Below are 21,522 nucleotides of genomic sequence, written 5' to 3'. Positions count from 1 at the left end.
AGAGGTCAAAGAGGTCAAAGAGACAACAACCCGACCATAGAAAAAAAACAAGAGAAAAGGTCACCAACAAGTCTTCAATGCAGCGAAAAATTCCCGCACCCGGAGGCGTCCTTCAGGTGGCCCCTAGACAAATATATCATAGTTCAGTGATAATGAAGTCATATTCATTTCCAAATTGTACACAAGAAACTAAAATTAAAATAGTACAAGACTAACCAAGGCCAGAGGCTCCTGACGTGGGACAGGCAAAAAAATGCGGCGGGGTTAAACAAGTTTGTGAGACGACCTCAACCCTCCCCCTATACCTCTAATCAAATGTAGAAAAGTAAACGCATAACAATACGCACACTAAAATTCAGTTCAAGAGAAGTCCGAGTCTGAAGTCAGAACATATAACCAAAGAAAATAAACAACATGACAATAATACATAAATAACAACAGACTACTAGCAGTTAACTTACATGCCAGCTCCAGACTTCAATTAAACTGACTGAAAGATTATGATTCCATCATATGAAAATCAGACACAATCCTTTCCGTTAGGGGTTTAATATCATACCATCATAACATATATCAGAAGAACATAACCTGTGTCATGCCAACAACTGGATTTTGAATAAATGTGTTTAGTTCCGATGCAAAGACCCTATAAGTGAATCAATATTAACGCCAAAGTATGCAATCTTTCATGATATGACAACAGTATCGTAACTCTATCCCTTCTTAATAAGTCTATTCAAAGGTTTTGCTAGTTTCTGAGGTGAATAATTTGTGCTTTATAAAGAATATTTCCATAAAAAATGGATGTGAAATACCAGAACGTATAAGAAGTCTGCATATTGATCTATATTTACGAAGGATGTCCTTATACCGATGATAAAATTTAGTAAATGTTTTGACTAATTTGTGATATCAAAAACTCTGGTGTTATAACTTTTCACTAATACAGAAATTTTTGTTAAAATCTAAAACATTGTTACATACACGAGCGAATCGTACACGTTGAAATATATAAACACCATAAGATGATGACAAGAGAACGTCAGCATCTAAAAATGGATAATTAACGATAGGAAAATAAAAATCATCTCTTTTATCATAAATTGTATTATTCAGCTTTCCGTTAGTGATATAGATATCAAGATCGAGTAAAGGGCAGTGGTCATTGTTAGTATTAGCTTTATTTAAAGTTAGTGCAACAGGATAAATTTCTTTAATATACATACTGAAGTCGTCATTATTGAGAGCCAAAATATCATCCAAATATCTAAAAGTATTATTAAATTGGTTTATCAGATGCTGTTTCGATGGGTTTATTTTTGTCATAAATTGTAACTCATAGCAATACAAAAACAGGTCCGCAATAAGTGGTGCACAGTTAGTCCCCATTGGAATTCCGATAAACTGATGATATACGGTCTCATCAAAGCGAACAAAAATGTTATCTAGTACAAATTCAAGGGCATATATAGTATCAAAGAATGTCCACTTGACATAGTTTTTTTGTTTATTGCTACTAAAAAAATGACCTAAGAGAGTTTAAACATATATATTCACATTCTTTCTAAATGCTCATTTAATTAGGTGTGTGATTTTTTTTCTAAATGAGAATGTGAAGCAATGTGGTATACAGGGTAGTAAAATCAAATCAAAACTTTGAACAGATTCAAAATCATCAATATAAGCATGCAATTTATCAAGAACTTCCATCGAGTTCTTGACACTCCAAAAGTAATTAATTCCACTATTTTCGAAGGCCTTATTTGAACAATTTATTATCAGGTTTTTATATATGCCTTCTTTTCATGTAAAAATAAAAAAAAATATAATAAAACTATTAATTATCATTTTAAGGTCAGAAAATGTAACAATAACTGCTTTATATAAAAGTTTTGATGGTATACATTGTCAATTAATAGGACGATTTGTAAGCGGAATTCCCAAGAAAGATATTTTGAAATAACTATGAACAATTGTAAAGGCAGTGAAGGTCAATAATGCAAATGATTGTCACTCGTTGCCACGTATCACTGGCATGTTGATAAGATACTACTATAAATACTCTGGTTAAAATTCTATTCAAAGTATCTCAGTAGTCACTATTGAAAAACGAATAATGTTAACTCTCGCCGTATTTGCAGTTTTTGTTCAGTTAGCGTCCTCTTGTTGTGGACCTGCTCAGTGGGAGGGATATGAGAGTGTACATGCAGGAGCACAGGTCAATGGAACAGCCGGAGAGGGTAAAGTGAGTATTTTCTTCTTCTATTTTTCAAAAACGACGAATGTGTTCGTTATTAATATCGTGAAAAATAAGATAGTTATTTACTAAAAGTTGCAAATGTTCTATACAAGTATGCCTAATATTATCTCAGTTACATTCTTTATTCACAATGATGCTATCCGTTATTATTTATCTACGTAGTTGTTATCACATCTTACTAAGTACTACATTAATTTTGAACACATAAACAGTAAGCCATTTTATCATATTTGATAACATTTTTATTATCTCAATCCTAAAGTGCGCACACTTTATCGAATAACTACCTTCTATTGAGAGAAAATATAACGTGTACCAATCAATTGATATGGTGATTTGCCGGCCGTGAATAATACCATAGTGCAATTAACGGACTGTGTCTGTATTGGCACTGGTACAGATTGAAGGTTTACTGTATTGGCATCGAGATACGTAGCCAATACAGCTGACTGAGAATATATACCAGTGCCAATACAGAAACAGTCAGTTCATAACACTTTTATCAAATAATCCAACTTTTTCAATACTGACTTGTTCTGAATGCTGTATTTCATACATCAAATGTAAATATAAGGCCAATATTTCCAATACGGACTGGCAATGAATCCTGAATAACATAATGTGTTACCCAATATCACTGTTTGGCTTATGTTTAAGGTATTATCATTCAATTTGTCAGACTGGGGTATAGAAGTATGGTCACTTGGTCTTCTCCCGACCGGCAGTAAAACGCTTGCCCAAGTGGGGCGTCCGTTTGGCTGTGCGGGATGTATCAAGTTCGCAGTCACGTCCGGTCAGAAGGGGGACGTTAAATCCGATGCCTCGTGTAAAGAGAGTGCCACGCTCTTTGCCCGTTAAGAACCCTTGCAGCAACTCTTTGAGGGGTCCGTAGGTGGCCTGTTGCAAGGCAAAATTTCTGTCCCTATCCATATACCCTCCTTTTCCGGTTGCAGTCAAAATTTCTCCGACCATAATCCCTAAATGGCCTCTATTGTATCAACCTACCTATTGAATTTATTGTGAACTTGTTCTCGTCCTGAATATGCATGAAATATTTGCCACTGGACGTTAAGCAACCAACAATCAATCAATCAATCAATTTGTCAGCATTCAGAAAGAATGTTTAGGTACATTTACTTTTACATGTTTAGTTTTAGACGTACAATGTCCGGAAATGTTCCTTATGTAAACCGATTACTCTGACTTTTATATCTTTTTAAGTATTTCTTAGTGCTAATACTATGTTCTTTTCTTTCTGTTAGTCCCGAAATAGTAATAAAAACAACAAACTCTTATTTGGACTTACTTACGAAAAACACGTTACTGCTATTTTGGTGACAGGAACGATTTATTCTTCTTTAGGCATGTGTCTTTTGGTGTATGGGTGTCGTGTTGTTTAATTTTTAATTTTCTGGAAAACATGCATATTCTAATATATAACACTCAAAGAATATATATTATATGGTATATTCAAATGATAATCTACTTTGAATCTTTTAGGGACTTTTGAATATATCTGTTGATGCCAATATAAACAAAGTAGTCGTCAGAGGATATAGCATGTGGAACGGTCAGCAAGTTAAACAACATATTCTCTACGATTATTCAGCTGTAAGTCTCTTTTCGCACACATGAATTTTTTTTATATATATAACTCACAAGTCGAGATAAAAAGAATGTCAACTTAAACCGCATCATAAAAAACCATAGTCTGAGTAAACCTAACCCCTAAAACACAAAACGGGTTCGATCTGATACGATGAGTAGATCCTGTACATTATGATTAACCTTTCATGTTGTAAACACACATTCGTCCAATTTTGTTTTTAGATATTGTCGTGCATTAAAATAAATCTACCAATTCACATATTTTGTCCTTCATCAAAATACAAAATTTTGTCGAGACATCTTTTCAATTTCCTCTATAGTTTATAGAACTATACTGGCGCACAATAAAATCAAGAGTTTGGTTGCCTCTTGTTTTTATTGAGTAGGGTTTTTGTAGCTTTAATTTGTTATTGTCTTCTTTCAAAGTAAGCTTCCAAACTGTTAATTACGTTCACAAGATGATAAATTATAGTCTCATATATTGCAAAACTACATTCCGCTTCTTGCAGGGAAAAATGTACACTGTTTACGGTGGGAAATGCGTGACAGCTGACTTACCCCCATATCCAGCTCCAGGGAAACTTAACTGTGTACCATGTGAGTTTAATACACAGTTAGTTATTCGCATTATAGATTTATAGTCTTCTTAAACATTTATAAACCACGTAAAAAAAAATTAACCAATATCAGTATGAAGCATTTTTGTATTATACAAATTATTAGTTATAGTGCAAATCTTTTGAAAAGAATTTAGTTCAAAAATTTGCACAGATTCAAACATGAAGTTAATGTTTCTGTTGTTTTTCTAATATGAATATGTTTGTCCCATGGTAATTCATCTCTGCTTTTTCTTTTGATATCAGTATTTATATTGACATGCCAATGTTGAATTTGAATCTTAAAAAAATGCCAAAGGCTTATTCTTACCCTATTTTCAGTTTTGTCAAACCACTACTTTTACTTTCAACACCAAATTTTCCCACATTCTTTGCATACTTTGATATACAAAAATGTTAATGCAACTGATAGGACTAATAGGACCTCTTAAATAGTAACATTTGAAGGAACGCAGTAGTCATAATAGTATCTTAAAAGAAACTCTCAATATAATACTACGACTATATTTGTAAAACACGAACACCAACAACAGCTGGAAATTTAATATTTGGACTGCAAAGATAAACGTATAGCAAACAGTAGCGAAACACAAACGGTGTTGACATGTAAATCAGTTGGTCTTTTTACAGGAGAACTCTGATACAGTATAACCGGTAAAAACCAGATTAAGAGAACACTTATAAAGTATCAAACTCCGAAACAGTGGTCACTTTGCTTCGTGTAACTATCATTAAAGTCAACGTATATAGGATATTTGCATGTTTCAAGGTTGTTGAGTACATGACGAGTAATTGCCTATATACTAAAATATACTTTGTATTTAGTTAGTAATGCTGTAAGCATATATTTTCCCGTGTGTGCTCATAAGTAGCATGCATGTTCCACTATATTGCATTATTTTAATACAGTTGTTATAATTGAATGATACCTTGAACATGTCATATGGAGAGAGCTTTTATAGTTTGTGCCTGTTGCTCAATCCTTTTCATATCTTAATGAATAAAATATTTTTAAAATCAAATCAAAATCAAGTCAGCGTAGCGTAGTTAAGAGGTCGTAACCGCTGTTTCGGAGTTCGATAAAGTATAACCCGTAAATACCAGATTAAGAGAACTCTGATAAAGTATCAAACTCAGTAACAGTGGTGACTTTGCTTCACTAAACTATCATTTAAGTCAACGTAGCGTAGTAAAGAGGACGTAACCGCTGTTTTGGAGTTCGATAATGTATAACCCGTAAATACCAGATTAAGAGAACTATTTTTGTTATTCCAGCTGATGCTAAACTGGTGCTTTCTACCTTTTATGGAATTGGTGATAATAAATACGAGATTGATGTTTATGAATTTATGGTAGAGGGTAAGAAAATGGTATTAAGTGTCACTAAAGGATCATGTGTTCCTGTTGGAGAACAACAACAATTGACCAACGGTTTTGCCGATGTTGGCTTCATTGGATTAACAGAAGGAATAAAAGACCCATCAGTGTTTAATATCCCATCGGAGTGCAAAAGTGACAGGACTGTTTCTCCGGTAGGTCAAAATCTTACACACGTATGTATGTAAATTTCAATTTGCTATTATAACCATACTGGCCTTGGATGAAAGTGTCAGGGTAGATTAACGTGGGTAATAATTTTTCATAGATCGTGTTTATTTTTCTTACACCTTCATATAAGACAGTATGTTTTTATTATACTGTATACTCAATGATGTCAGTGTCTAGTATGTCATTAGAAGGACAATTGTGAAAACAAATAAGGTAGTAAATTCAGATAGTTAACAATAAAAAAAACAAAAAAAAAACAACAGAAATGATGTAGAAATAAGAATCGGCAACTCTCGGCCGTAACGGAAGAACATTGTTTCAAGATGCAAATTTCCGCCCGAGGCGGTTGTTAACGTTATATAGGCATTAAAATCCTTGCTAATATTTTAACATGTTGCAATGGGTAGACAAAACGTAGACATGGCGTGTGAAAATATACAAATGCTTCGTGTATAATAAAATTAATAACCAATATACGTAATTTGCATAAAGAATAATAATAGATTATATCACTGTATAAAGTAAGAATCTGAATAATAGGTTCTGTTCCGAAGTAGAGGTTTATATTGTGATTGTTAGCTATTATAACACTTGAAAGCATCTATGTCTGCTCTACAGTATGTTATAAATCGATTCTTGTTAAAGAATGTGTGTAGGCCAAAATGTTTATATTAGTAAAACTCGACATTATAAGAGAGAACTGACATTTACTAGGTTGTGTGATTACCTGAAAAGTTGATGAATAGAAAAGCATATCCGTTTATTTGAACCATTATATATACTTTATCTTCACATCACCAAAAAATTTAATCTGATTACAATGTACATGTATATGCCAATGATCAAAAATCAAATCGGACTATAACTTTCCTTTATATGATGTGTGCCCTCTCCTCTTCAAAGATGTTACATGTTCACATATGAATATTATGTAGATATGTTTTTGTCTTTTAAAATTCTAAATACGTAGTTGATATAAACAAACGTATACAGGTTGAATTTCAAACCTTATTTCGATTCGGTTTGAAGTTAAGAATGTCGAATATAATGGTATTATTTTTTACCTTTATCATACTAGTACATACTATATTTGAAGTACATACTATATTTTATAATTTCAGAGAATGCAGTATATAAAACAGACTGGACGTGTTTAAGGGGAAAATGAATAAATCAAGGAAATATTTTTCAGTATGAACAAAATCACATATAATATTTGTATTTGTTTTTTTAAATTCAGATTTAAATAAAAACTAAGAAATATTACTGCTGCTTTTGGTTCTTTAAACCTTATTATGTGTAAACAGGTTACTAAGGGATAATAATAAAACTATTTGTTGGTCAGTAAGTTTAGTTGAATATGAAAAATAGGTAGGAATATGAATATTTTTTGTTGCATTTCTATTCGTTTAAAACCTGTTACAGAAAATTGGCTCTTCCTACCTATTTGTCTACATGTCTGAGCATGTCCCCATCTTTGGTCTAGATATCTGTCCCCATCATTTGTTCAGACATTACTGGAATGTATACTACACAACCAAAATATCTCAAATCTTGTGTTAATCTCTCTTTAAGTTTGAAAGGCCACCTTTATTGATTTACAAATCATACAATATAGCTTTAATTAATAAAGTGAACAACGAGATAAATAATACCAGCAGAACAACAAGAACTAAGCATGGACACCTCAAAATAATAACTAGAACAAAATAATTAAACCTGTCTCAGAAGGTAATTAAAGAACAAGGTATAATAAAGGATGTTTTGTTCCCTCTTCAAATTATTTGAATTTTATAATTTCAATAGACTATAAAATTGAGAATGAAAACGGGGAATGTATTAATGAGACCACAACCTAACCATGTAGCAGACAACAGCCAAAGACCACCAATGGGTCTTAAATTCATTGACAAAATCCCGCACACGGAGGAGTCCTCCGGCTGGCCCATAAACACATATGTTACTAGTTCAGTGATTATGGGCGTCATACTAAACTCCGAATGATACCCATCAATTTAAAATTAAAGTAGAAGCTGCAAAAATGATATATTTATTTTGTAATTATCATTTTGTTGTTACCAAGCAACATATTTCAACCCGGTGATTACTTTGTTACTATATGAACTATTAATACATATATTATATGAAATCTGAAACTGTAATGTCTTAGATATTTATATTATTTTAACGAGTAGATATCAACATCTGAACGACTAGAATGACCCTAAGCAACGATACTGTATACTCTATAGGCCTGCTTTAGATGATTATTTTTATAATGATCATTATTTAGTGTTGCTCTGTTTTGACATTGAGAAAAAAAAAGAAAGAAAAACCGCTTAGTGTTAGTAATGTAGCTTAAGTATGCAGCGTAGATGAACATAACGACAACTTTGGAAAAGTTCTTCGTATTTTTGTTGACGTATGATTGACGCGATGCGTAGCTTTATCAATAATATAGTTAATATGACTTGCCCAACAACCGTTTTCTTGAGAAATTAACCCTAAATGTGTATGTTCGTCAACCTCTTGTATCCGTGTATCATTCATATATATTGGTGGATTATGCGGTTTTGATTTTTTTCTAGATATGGTCATGGTTTCAGTTGTTCTTGAATTTAAATTAACAAGCCATTGTTGAGACCATTGGTGATTTTTTTCTTTATCAGAAGTCATCAGTTCATATGTAGCATACTCGTCCTCAACAACTATATATCATGACATATCGTCAGCAAAAAGTCTGATATTGCATTATCTGTCACATGCAGTATGGTTTTTGAATAGTAAAATAATACCGGTCCTAAAATTGAGCCCGGGGGGACACCTGCTTTAATGCTATACACCTCAGTGGTCTGTCCTCCTATGACAACTCTTTGTCTTCTTTCAGATAAATAATTTGTAAACCATTTAAGAGAGTTCCCTCTTATTCCATATTTTTCTTGTTTATGAAGGAGACCTTCATGCCAGATCCGGTCAAACGCTTTACTGATATCACAAAACACAACTCTTATTTTCTTTCAAAAATGATGGGCTTAAGCGATATCGTTTGTAATATAAATAAGTTGATTAACAGTACTATCTCCAGGCATTAAATCTGATAACAAGTTTGTAATAATTTTATAACAAGAAAGGAAATTAAATAAATATTTAAAAACACATTTTTCCATCGTTTTACCAATAAAATATAACAGAGAGATTGATCCATAGTTTGATAAAATTTCATGAGAACCACTCTTAAAAACTGGTATCACATTTGCTATTTTCCATTCATACGGATAAGTGCAAGGTTGAAATGACTTATTGAACAACAGAGCCAGGGGATAGCTTAATTTGAAGCAGCATATTTAAGAAATGTTGGACTAATGCTATCGGGGCCTGACACGTCTAACAAGATAAGTTGGTAATAAACTTCATCTTGCGTTATAATTATATCATCTATTGTATGTATGATTTCATTTAAATTTTGTTCTGTGATATTTGCAGATGAGTCATCAACACTCGATTGATCACAAACGATTAAATGCATTTGCTTTATCCTTATTAAATTGTGTTTGCTTCTAAGATATTTTCACTCACTTCGTGATATGCAAGAATATGGATATCATTTACCATAAGGGGGTCGAGGAGTGATAAGGAATTCTAACAATAAAATGTTTGCTCGGTAATTGCTTGGTGCATACCATTATCTAATATGATTTTTGAATTATTACGGTTGGCCAGTAGTAAGTTTTTGTTGAAGTCACCCATGACCACATTATTTGTTTATACGGCTGTTTACTGCGTTTTCGATTGACTGATTTATATGATTCCAAATATGATAAGGTGAATCCGGAGTACTGTAAAGTAAGCCAAACAAAACTTAACAATCCTCAACTACTACTTCACCCCTTAAGTATTCGAGAGTATTTATTTCTAGATCATTTCGTCGCTTACTTGGGATATTTTGTTTAACATAAATCATGACCCCCCCCTCCAAGCTTATCACATTCTCTGTCGTTACGATAAGGAGTCTTAAAATTTGATAATGCACTGAATTGTCGGATATATTCGGCTTTAGCCAAAAGAGCAAGTGTGATCCCTGAATAACCATTTCGAAGCATAAGTAATACAACAATAACAGTATTCATGTCAATATATTATTTATGATGAAGTTGAGCTGACCTCGTATAATTTAACCCCACCCTTATTCTATCAATAGTTATATCAGTAGACATACAAAGGTATAAACAAATTACGGTATAGAGTAAAAGGGTGGGGCTTCAACAATATAATAAACAATTTCAAAGAGACATAGAGCATGTCAAACCACAGAACAAGCATATAAAACAAAATAAAATAAAAAAACAAGATAAATACATATACACACATTTTGTTTAGTTGTTGGTTAAGGCCTTCCAATGTGACTTTACTTATAAAAATCGTAATTAGTATAGGATCTTTCCGTATGTTTTTAGTTTATGTACTTGAAAACAACAACAAAAATAAAAAAAATAAAAGTGTTCTTTTTGAATCAGTATGGACAAGGTATTAAAAGCAAATGTTTCTATGATATAATGGAAAAGAAAAAAAAAGCAATCTTCTTTTTTATATAAACAATCAACCCCCCCGTTTAAGCAGTGCATAATACTTTGTGAATGCTGCCTAGAATAGAATCATATGTCTAAGGTGACGATATGGCATACACTCAACATCTTGGAGAATTCAATTTCGTTCCGGATAACATGTCTAGTTTCTGATAAGTCACATACATATGTTTTACCATCTACCACAAAAGTTGATTTTCTTCCTTCTAACTAACTGTCGTGCTTCGTAAGCTAGACCACTTCTTGCCACGGTTAGGTCTTGATTAATAGAAATACCTTGTAGGTCAGGTCTGTCTTTTAGTTGTTTGGATGCCTGCAGTATTTTTTTTTAAAATTATGGTTTGGTATACGAGCTGTAATCTGTCTAGGTTTAGCTCTCCCTGTACTAATCAGTGTGTCATTTGGCTGCACCTAATTTATTGGCGGTTTCTATAATATTTGTATTTGTATTGTCACCTGAAGTATTTGGTAAACCGCTTAGCCTTACACACTGCTTCCTGCTGTGCTGTTCTGGCTCATCACATTTAATTTTCAGAAAGTCTATCTGGTTTTTAAAGTTTTTGACGTCTTCTCCATAGGAGAATTCATGTTGCTTTTGTTTTATTTCGACTAAATCGAAGACAAATAGGCCTTCGTTTTTCTTAATAAGGACTTGGAAATCATCAGGCATGATTTGCTTTACTGCTATAGCTATTTTAGCGATGTCACTGTCACTAATGCTAACAATGGGTTGTTGCTTGGTCGCTGCAATGCTATCAGTACAGCTATCAAGGACAGTACTGCGGATAATATTTGCTTTTTTGTTGCAATCTGTATGTTTTGGGAGGATGGTCTGGATGAGTTTCTACATCTTCGCTTTTTTAAATTTAAAGACTCAGCTGTATTGCATTCACCCTGCATTAAACTGTATTTGAATTCCTCAAAAGTGTTAGACACAAATGCTTTTTATTTCAGGTTTTTTTTTTCAATGACAGACGCTCGAGTAGTCTATATCATCAACGGAACGTGTGTTTGTTTGTTTTCTTTTAAAAGATGCACTCGAATAGTACTATTGAAAAAATCAAAACCTGTTCACATATCGTAGTTCATTAAAGTACATTTGATTCAAAATTCATATAGTTGATGTCCGAATCGTACATACACTGAACTAAATGCACTCAAACATATAGATATAGGAGGAATGTATGTTAAAGTCACATATGGAAGCTGTTTTCTTGTGAAAATCACATTATTTTATCGGAGCCTCAAATCACGTCTGTCCCTTTCAGGCTTCAGGCATGCGCATGCTTATAAATACAAAAAATAATTACAAATTTAAAATTTTTGAGAACATAAAATATAAGGGACATAGAACTAAATGTAGAACACGAGTCCTAGGAGTAATTCAGACGAGAAAATAATTCATCATTGCTACAAGAAAGTCAATGGACAAAAAGGCAACCAAGCACTAGAGGCGTCATTAATCCTGAAATCGTACAACCTCCAATATGGTGTACATCAAAGTTGCACCTTATGTGTATTCTTTGTAAGACGGAAAATTCAATTAGTCATAAGAACAAGTCAAGCTAATTTCCTTGTCAAACTACGGATCAAATTATCAAACTCAAACTAGGAAACCCTTTCATTTATAATATAAGGCGATGCGTACAGTTAGCTTGGCAATCTCATATTATCAAAAGTTCATTCAATTATGGGATTTTACCATATGAGCCATAGTGTTTTGGGACCACATCCATATTATGCAAATACCCACAACAACAATGCATCGATTACAAACATTTATCACAAAACAAATGAAGAATATATTAAGCAATGAATAAAGGACGACGATCGAAATTTAAAGTTGAGATGCCTTGTGTCATCAAGACGGGAAATAACATCATAAAACCGAGGGGGCAATTTATTCTGACCTCATTAGAAAACTTCGTTGGGTAGTTGACAGCGCCAAAGAATACATTACACAGGGGCGCTTTTCTCGATAACGTCTTTTTAAAGCACTTCGTTCCATATTGTTGAGATTTTGTTAGAATAGTTTCTGCATTCATTAATTGCTTCCACGCTCCACTGATTAATGACTTTTGCAATGAAGATCTTGGCAAGTCTTAACTGGATATAGCACAGCGTGGTAATTATGTTCAGAAGAACGTTGAGAACAATAATCGAATGTTTAAAATGGCTACCTATTAAGGAGTGAATGGCAAGGTAAAAGTTTAGATTTGCTTTTACTAATTAACGCCCAAAAGAATCAGAGATATAACAACAAGAGTATATCATCTGAAGCAGGCCTATAGATATACAGAAAGCCATCTGTCTGTTGACATGTACATGTTCCAGACTTGAAGTGGCCGACGACAAAGTCGTTGCTGTGCAATGGGTACGGTTACTAGGAAGTTTCAAAGCATAAAAAATCTAACAAAATGATGTTAGATTTTTACTTTTTTCTTTAATCAACTTACAGTAGAAACAAAGCTTTGGTTAATACTTTAATTATTGATTGCATAATTCATTGAGAGATACCAAAGTCGGTGGTTGCTTAGTATAAAGTATCGTTGCTAAGGGTCATTCTGGTGGTTAAGATGTTGATAACTACTCGTTAAGATAATATAAATATCTAAGACATTACAGTTTGGGATTTCATATAATATATGTATTATATAATTCATATAGAAACAAAGCATACAGCGGATTTAAAATATGCTGCTTGATAACAGCAAAATGATAATTACAAACGAAATATATCCTTTTTTAAAGTTTCTACGTTTAATTTAAGTTTCTTATGTATAATTCAGAGTTTAGTATGACATCCATTATCACTAAACTAGTAACATATGTGTTTAGGGGCCAGCCGAAGGACTCCTCCGTGTGCGGAAGTTTCTCAATGCATCTAAGACCCATTGGTGGTCTTCGGCTGTTGTCTGCTATATGATCAGTTTGTTGTCTCTCTCAGACATTCCCTAATTTCATCCTCAACTTTATAGTCTCATGAAATTATAAAATTCAAATCATTTGAAGAGGGACCAAAACATCTCTTATTTTACCTTGTTCTTTGGTTACCTTCTGAGACAGGTTTAATCATTTTTCTCTAGTTATAATTTTGAGGTGTCCATGTTAAGTTCCTGTTATTTCTCTGATATCATTTATCTCTTTGTTTACTGTATCAATTAAAGCTCTATTGTATGTTTTGTTTTAAAAATTAAAACAGGTGGCCATTCAAACTTAAAGAGGGATTACCTCAAGATTTGAGATATTTCGATTGTGTAGCATACATGTCTGGTAGGGAGGGTCCATTTTTGAAGAAAAACTTCTACAACAGGTTTTAAACGGATAGAATTGCAACAAACAACAAATATTTATATTCCTACCTAGGTTTAATATTCAACTGAAATTTATGACCAACAAATAGTTTTATTATTATTCCTTAGTAACCTGTTTACATATGATAAAGTTTAATGAACCAAAAGCAGAGTGATATTTTTTAGTTTTTATTTAAAATCTGAATTTACAAAACAAATACAAACAATATAATTTTATATGATTTTGTTCATACTGTAAAATAATCCTTTGATTTATTCATTTTCCCCTTAAACACGTCCAGTCTGTTTTATATACTGCATTCTCTGAAATTATAAAATAAAGTATGTACTAGTATGATAAAGGTAAAAAAGAATACCATTATATTCGACATTCTTTGGAGATTCTTAACTTCAAACCGAGATGAAATAAGGTTTGAAATTCAATCTGTATACGTTTGTTTATATTAATTACGTAATTAAAATTTAAAAAGACAAAAAACATATGTACATAATATTCATATGTGAACATGTAAAATCTAGGAAGGGGAGGGGGCACACAGCATATAAAGGAAAGTTATGGTCCGATTTGATTTTTGATCATTGGCATATACATGTAAGTTATGAGATAATGCATATATAATGATTCAAATAAACTGGTATGCTTTTCTATTCATCAAACTTTTCAGGTAAATCACACAACCTAGTAAAAGGCAGTTTCGCATCTCTCTTATAATGTTAATCTTGATAAAAATAAACAGTTTGACCTACACACATTCTTTAACAAGACTCGATTTATAAAATACTGTAGAACAGACATAGGTTCTGTCGTGTGTCATAAAAGCTAACACTCACAATACAAACTTCTCTCTTTGGAACAGAACCCATTATACAGATTCTTACTTTATACAGTGATATAATCTATTATTATTCTTCAAGCAAATTACGTATAGTATTCATTAATCTTATTATACAGGAAGCATTTGTATATTTTCACAAGCCATGTCTAAGTTCTGTCTACCCATAGCAGCATGTTATAATATTAGCAAGGATTTTGATGCCTAAAGTAAACACCCGCCTCGGACGGAAATTTGTCTTTTCGAAACTTCAGCTACGTCCGAGAGTTACAGATTCTTATTTCTACATCATTTCTGTTTCTTTGTTTTTTAACTATCTGAATTGACAACGGTATTTTTTTTCAAAATTGTCCTACTAATAACATATTGCACACTGACATCATAAGGTACAACATATACAGTATCATAAAAAAATACTGTCTTAGATGAAGGTGTTAGAAAGATAAACACGATCCATGACAAAGTTATTAACCACGTTAATCTACCTTGACACCTTCACCCAAGGCCAGTATAGTTATTTTAGCAAATTGAAATGTACATACATACATGTGTAAGATTTTGACCTACCGGAGATACTGTCCTGTCCTTATTGCACTCCGATGGGATATTAAACACTGATAGGTCTTTTATTCCTTCGGTTAATCCGATTAGGCCAACATCGGCAAAGCCGTTTGTTAATTGTTGTTGTCCTCCCACAGGAACACATGATCCTTTAGTGAAACTTAATTGCATTTTCGTACCCTCTACCATAAATTCATAAATATCAATCTCGTACTTATTATCCCCAATTCCATAAAAGGTAGAAAGCACCAGTTTAGCATCAGCTGGAATGACAAAAATAGTTCTCTTAATCTGGTATTTACGGGTTATACATTATCGAATTCCGAAACAGCGGTTACGTTCTCTTTACTTAGCTACGCTGACTTAAATGATAGTTTAGCGAAGCAACGTCACCACTGTTACGGAGTTTGATACTTTATCAGAGTTCTCTTAATGTAGTATTTACGTTTTATACTGTATCCTAGTTCTCCTTTTGAAAGACCAAGTGATTTACATTTCAACACTTTTGTGTTTCGTTCCTGTTTGCTATAACCTTACGTTTATCTTTGCAGTCCAAATGTTTAATTTGCTTAAATATTTTTAAAAAAGTATTTCCTGTTGTTCGTGTTGGTGTTCTACAAATATAGTCTAAGTATTATATTGAGTGTTTCTTTAAAAGTACTATGCTGACTACTACTTTCCTTCAAATTTTACTATCTAAGAAGTCCTATTAGTCCTATCAGTTGCATTTACATTTTTGTATATCAAAATATGTGGGGAAATTTGTTGTTGAAAGTAAAATAAGTAGTTTGACAAAACCTAATCCTTTTACAAAGAATTGCATTCTAACTAATAATTAGTACAATTTTAGTCAAAGGCCTTGATGTCAGTACAACATTGCTTCATACTGATACTGGTTAATCTTATTTACGTGATATATAAATGTTTAAGATGGATATAAATCTATAATGCAGATAACTAACTGCACATAAGTTAATCAATCATGTACAAAACTCACATGGTACACAGTTAAGTTTCCCTGGAGCTGGATATGGGGGTAAGTCGGCTGTCACGCATTTCCCATCGTAAACAGTGTAAATTTTGCCCTGCAAGAAGCGGAAGATAGTGCAATATATGAAACTATAATTCATCATGTTGTGAACGCAATTAACAGTTTGAAAGCTTTCGTTGAAAGAAAACAATAACAAATTAAAGCTAAAAAAGACCATCAGTAATACAAAAAAGATGCAACCAAACATGCAAGTCGTGATTTTATTGGGCGCCAGTATAGTTTTATAAACTAAAGAGGAAATTGAAAAGTTATCTCGACAAAATTATGTATTTTGATTAAAGGATAAATTAAGTTAATTGGTAGATTTCTTTTAATGCACGACAATTTGTGAACGAATGTGTGTTAACAACATGAAAGGTTAATCATAATGTACAGGATCTACTCATCGTATCAGATCAAACCCGTTTTGTGTTGTGGGGTTAGGTTTACTCAGACTATGGTTTTCCATGCTGCGGTTCAAGTAGAAAGTTTTTTTAATCTCGAAGTGTGAGTTTTCATTGGTTTTTTTATGTGTGAGAAAAGAGACTTACAGCTGAATAATCGTTGATAATATGTTGTTTAATTTGCTGACCGTTCCACATGCTATATCCTCTGACGACTACTTTGTTTATATTGGCATCAACAGATATATTCAAAAGTCCCTAAAAGATTGAAAGTAGACTATCATTTGATTATACCATACACTATATATTCTTTGAGTGTTAAACATTAGAATATGCATGTTTTCCAGGAACTTAAAAATTAAACAACACGACACCCATACACCAAAAAAAAACATGTCGAAAGAAGACTAAATCGTTCCTGTCACCATAATAGTAATATCGTGTTTTTTCATAAGTAAGTCCCGAATTATACTTTGTTGTTTTCTATTATTATTCGGGGACAAACGGAAAGAAAAAAAACATAATATTAGCACTAAGAAATACTTGAAAAGATATTAAAGAGTAATCGGTTTATATAAGGAACATTTCAGGACATTGTAAGTCTTGTAACTAAACATGTTACAGTAAATGTACTTAAAACATTCTATCTGAACGCAAACACATTGTATGGAAATGCCTTAAATATGTACCAAACAGTGACATTGGGTTACACGTTATCACGTGACATGTAATAACTCAATTAGTTTTCTTTTAATTGCAATGAACGACAAATAACCCTTAAAAATTTACGCCAGAGGTGAATAACCTTTATTTATCAAATAATACGATTAAAACAGCACTAATACTACCAAAACTACATGTGTCATATTGTTGACGTCGTCCTTGTCATATAAATCATTTGATCTATGTTGTTTTTTCTGCTCGTTCCAATATTTCCAAAAAGACTGGCAATGAATCCTGAATTACATGTAATATACATTGTGCATGTAATTAAGGATTCATTGCCAGTCCGTATTGGAAATATTGCCCTTGTTTTCACATCATTGCCAGTTCGTATTGTAAATATTGGCCTTGCTTTTCCATCATTGCCAGTCCTTATGAGAAATATTGGCCCTGTATTCACATTTGATGTATGAACAAGTCTGTATAGAAAAAGTTGGATTGTTTTATAAAAGTGTTATGACCTGACTGTTTCGGTATTGGGACTTGTATAGCTTCTCGGTCAGACCTACGGGTCTCGAGGCCAATACAGTAAACCTTAAATCTATACCAGAGCTAATACAGAAACAGTCAGTTAATAAGACAATAATATAATTCACCGGCGAATGACCATTTGAATTAATTGGTACACGTTTTATGTTCTCTGGGTACAATAGAAGGAAGTTATTCGAAAAAGTGGGCTCACTGTTTACTTTGAGATAATAAAAATGTTACCAAATTTAATAAAATGGCTCACTGTATATTTGTTAAAAAATTAATGTAGTACAAAGTAAGATGTGATAATAACTACCTTGATAAATGTTCTTGAGATACATCATTGTGAATAACGAATGTAACTGAGATAATATAAAGCATACTTGTATAGAACATTGGCAACATTTATTAAATAACTGATTTTTCACGATATTTATAAGGAACACATTCGTCGTATTTGAAATATAAAAGAAGAAAATACTCACTTTACCCTCTCCGCCTGTACCATTGATCTGTACTTCTCCATGTACACCTCATATATTTTGTACCCCTCCCACTGGGCCGGTCCACAACAAGAGGACGCTAACTGAACAACAGCTGCAAATACGGCGATAGTTAACATTATTCGTTTATCAATATTGAGTACTGCGATACTTTTGAATAGAATTTGAACCAGAGTATTTATAGTAGTATCTTATCAACATTCCAGTGATACTTGGCCATGAGTGACAATCGTATGCATTATTGAACTTCACTGTAGATTGCCCTTGAAATTGTTCATAGTTATTTCAAAATATCTTACTGGGGAATTCCGTTTGTAAATCGTCCTATTAATTGACAATGTATAGTATCAAGACTTATACATGAAGCAGTTTTTGTTACATTTCCTGACATTAAAATGATAAGTTATAATTCGATAAACATTTTTTTTATTTAATTTTATAAAGAAGGTATATTTATTTAATTTTATAAAGAAGGTATATAGGGTACCAAAGTAACTCATCCATAAAAAAACATCCTACTAGGACATAATTAATGCATCGAATAAAGCGTACATATTACAAGCAAAATCAAAATGTTCTCCAGTTTGAGAACTAGAGCAAAATACTATACCCATTTTAAAACATAAAAACTAATGTTAAACCAATTTTACCATTTGTTTAAAAAAACAAAATTGTCTTTATATGAATTAAATAGCGGAATTTCAAAGTTAAACGCAATTTTGACAACTGACTAACACATATCGTGAACAATTTATGAAAATAGCTCTTTAAACACCTCATAAACCAATTATTGTAAAAATGTCATACGAATACGGTTTGGACCGTATGCGTACTTTTTCAAAATACTCATACGCGTACGGTCTGACTGATATTAAGAAGTTGGTCAAGTTTACTAGATATAAATGCATATAACAGATCAACATAACTTAATGATATAAAAAAGTTCAATTAAAATTGAAATAATAACTTTGTATTTTGTATTTTTTTTTAAATCCACGCTTATTAAATCTGTTAATCTCTTGTATTAAACATGTTGATTATTAATACATTAATTGAATTTTGCAATTATTCTCACTGAAATTGATGATATCGGAGGTAAACATAATGTGGGAGGACAATTGTTTAGAATATTTAGCAATTTTTCAGCAAAATGCAAATGCAAAGGAACATGCATGAACTTGAATCATGTAAATATAAAAAAAAATAGTACGTTATTTGTACGTGGAGGCAAGTGTCAACTTGGGCGATAACAACAAAAAAGGATTAAAATATACCATTAAACAAATATTTAAGTTCAAATGTTAGTTTGTTCATTTTCTCCTTCCAGTTGTAATAATAACAATTTGTAAAACTTAAAAAAAGGTTGTGAAAAATGTTAGTTAAAATTTAACCCAATGGCATGTGATCCAATAACATGTATGTTCAGCTCGTACAGGACCATAAGCGTATACGCATACGGTCCGATCATACGCGTGTGGTCGGATCCTTCGAATATACGTATACGGTCCGGATCGTACGAGTACGGTCCAAATACTCATATGGTCTGGAACATATATATATCATATTAGGTCACTATCTCATTGCTTAACAAATTTATGGTAACGACTATTCAAACATGTGGTATTTAGATCAGTGGCCTATCAAAATGTTTGTTTTCTGCCATTATTAGAAGGTGGGATTGAGCACTCACAGTATTTTCGTAACTTAATGTAACTTTGATGAACATTATAAAGTTGTTGCATTTTACAATGATTGTGAAGTCAAGAGTTCCAAATAACCCTGTGTCTCGACTGCCTTCGCAGCTCTCTGTGTAAACAATGAAAAGTTTGAAACGTTTTAATATAAGAGAATTTTTGTCGTCGATATGTTTATTTGATTTGCAACTTATTGAACCCTTTTCTAGTATATTTATTTCGAAAGCTATGCTAACAAATAATACAGTATCTCCTTATTGACGAAATGGACGACTATCCAAACATGTGGTATTGAGATATTTGCCTATCAAAATGTTTGTTTTTTGCCAACATTAGAAGGCGGGATTGAGTACTCACAGTATTTTCGTAACTCAATGTATCTGTAATGAACATTATAAAGTTGTTGTATTTTACAATGATTTTGACGTCAAGAGTTGAAAGCAAAGCTCAAAAACAATACGGTATTTCCGTATTGGCAAAATGGATGCCCATTAAATACCATAACTCTAACAAAATCGATTTCAAAAAAGAAATTGTTTAAAAACAAGCTTTGATTAGTTTCATATTTTTTATGATGTGTACATTCATATCTTAAATTGTGTTGCATTTACCGCCTCATAATCGACACGTTTAGACAATGACAGAACGGCTGTTCCATTTGCCCTTATGACATTCATAAAGGTCACCGTTTGCTTTCTCGGAAAGTCAAACGATATTTTCATATTTGCCTACAAAATGAAAAAAGATCACATAATTATCTTTAATTGTTACAGACTTAGTTATATCGTTACCTATATGTAACGGGAAATATTGATAATTTGCTACATATTGTTATCAACCATCGCTCAAGCATGTTAATCAAGGACTCAATATATCTAGTTTCGCCGTCAAAGCCGTTGATCACGGTTTAATTTTTGGTACATACTTGTACCCAATTAAGTCTCTGATTAGTAGAAAAAAAAACATCCCGAAGGAATAGATTAGAAGAAAAACATTGCAACTGTGGGGCAGTTTTCTATTCCATTTATTCACTCTCCGGTTTTTTGGAGCTTGACACAGGTATCAAGTGCTGTCTATTGATGGATGCTATGCTGCACTCTCCTTGTCGTTTAATTTCATTTGTCGTTCGGCTCAGCTGCTGCCCCAATTAAGTTAATCTATTTTGTAAAGGGATATTCAAAACACGAGGACCACCACTTTGCTTTGTCTGTCGGAAATAGGATGTATATTTTCATTTAAACTGATGAGTTGTGTTGATTGGCCAGCAGGGGACTAGTATAAACCCATACATATTACAACATTTTTTAAGAGGCTTATCTAGATAATAAACGCACATATAGATATCGAATCGATTAACAGTCAAACATATATTT

The 21,522-nt window shown here is 32.5% G+C and overlaps 2 protein-coding genes across 2 annotated transcripts; one reads left to right on the top strand and one right to left on the bottom strand.

Moving 5' to 3' along the window:
• The first annotated feature begins 2,036 nt into the window (after window positions 1-2,036).
• LOC134696368 (uncharacterized) lies at window positions 2,037-7,296 on the top strand. The gene is made up of 5 exons (XM_063558097.1): window positions 2,037-2,245; window positions 3,761-3,871; window positions 4,378-4,465; window positions 5,761-6,017; window positions 7,155-7,296. The coding sequence occupies exons 1-5, from the start codon at window positions 2,117-2,119 to the stop codon at window positions 7,188-7,190; spliced, it is 621 nt and encodes a 206-aa protein (XP_063414167.1). The 5' UTR covers window positions 2,037-2,116; the 3' UTR covers window positions 7,191-7,296.
• Window positions 7,297-14,082: 6,786 nt separating this feature from the next.
• Window positions 14,083-18,504, bottom strand: LOC134697149 (uncharacterized). The gene is made up of 5 exons (XM_063559214.1): window positions 18,438-18,504; window positions 16,906-17,016; window positions 16,322-16,409; window positions 15,331-15,587; window positions 14,083-14,233 (listed from the first exon to the last, which is right to left on the bottom strand). The coding sequence occupies exons 2-5, from the start codon at window positions 16,954-16,956 to the stop codon at window positions 14,198-14,200; spliced, it is 432 nt and encodes a 143-aa protein (XP_063415284.1). The 5' UTR covers window positions 16,957-17,016; window positions 18,438-18,504; the 3' UTR covers window positions 14,083-14,197.
• Window positions 18,505-21,522: the final 3,018 nt, after the last annotated feature.

The sequence above is a fragment of the Mytilus trossulus genome, chromosome 14 (genome assembly GCF_036588685.1).
Source record: "Mytilus trossulus isolate FHL-02 chromosome 14, PNRI_Mtr1.1.1.hap1, whole genome shotgun sequence".
In the NCBI taxonomy this organism is placed as follows: domain Eukaryota; kingdom Metazoa; phylum Mollusca; class Bivalvia; order Mytilida; family Mytilidae; genus Mytilus; species Mytilus trossulus.
The sequence above is the reverse complement of the archived record's forward strand: the minus strand, read 5'-3'. Positions and strand labels throughout refer to the sequence as shown.

What these genes read in the sequence shown, in the direction of transcription:
- LOC134696368 (XM_063558097.1), top strand. Translation starts at nt 2,117, where the DNA reads ATGTTAACTCTCGCCGTATTTGCAGTTTTTGTTCAGTTAGCGTCCTCT. An exon ending in GAACAGCCGGAGAGGGTAAA is followed by an intron (nt 2,246 to 3,760) that starts GTGAGTATTTTC and finishes TGAATCTTTTAG; the next exon opens with GGACTTTTGAATATATCTGT. An exon ending in TTCTCTACGATTATTCAGCT is followed by an intron (nt 3,872 to 4,377) that starts GTAAGTCTCTTT and finishes CGCTTCTTGCAG; the next exon opens with GGAAAAATGTACACTGTTTA.
- LOC134697149 (XM_063559214.1), bottom strand. Translation starts at nt 16,956, where the DNA reads ATGTGGAACGGTCAGCAAATTAAACAACATATTATCAACGATTATTCA. An exon ending in TTATCAACGATTATTCAGCT is followed by an intron (nt 16,410 to 16,905) that starts GTAAGTCTCTTT and finishes CGCTTCTTGCAG; the next exon opens with GGCAAAATTTACACTGTTTA. An exon ending in AGGACAGGACAGTATCTCCG is followed by an intron (nt 14,234 to 15,330) that starts GTAGGTCAAAAT and finishes TTATAATTTCAG; the next exon opens with AGAATGCAGTATATAAAACA.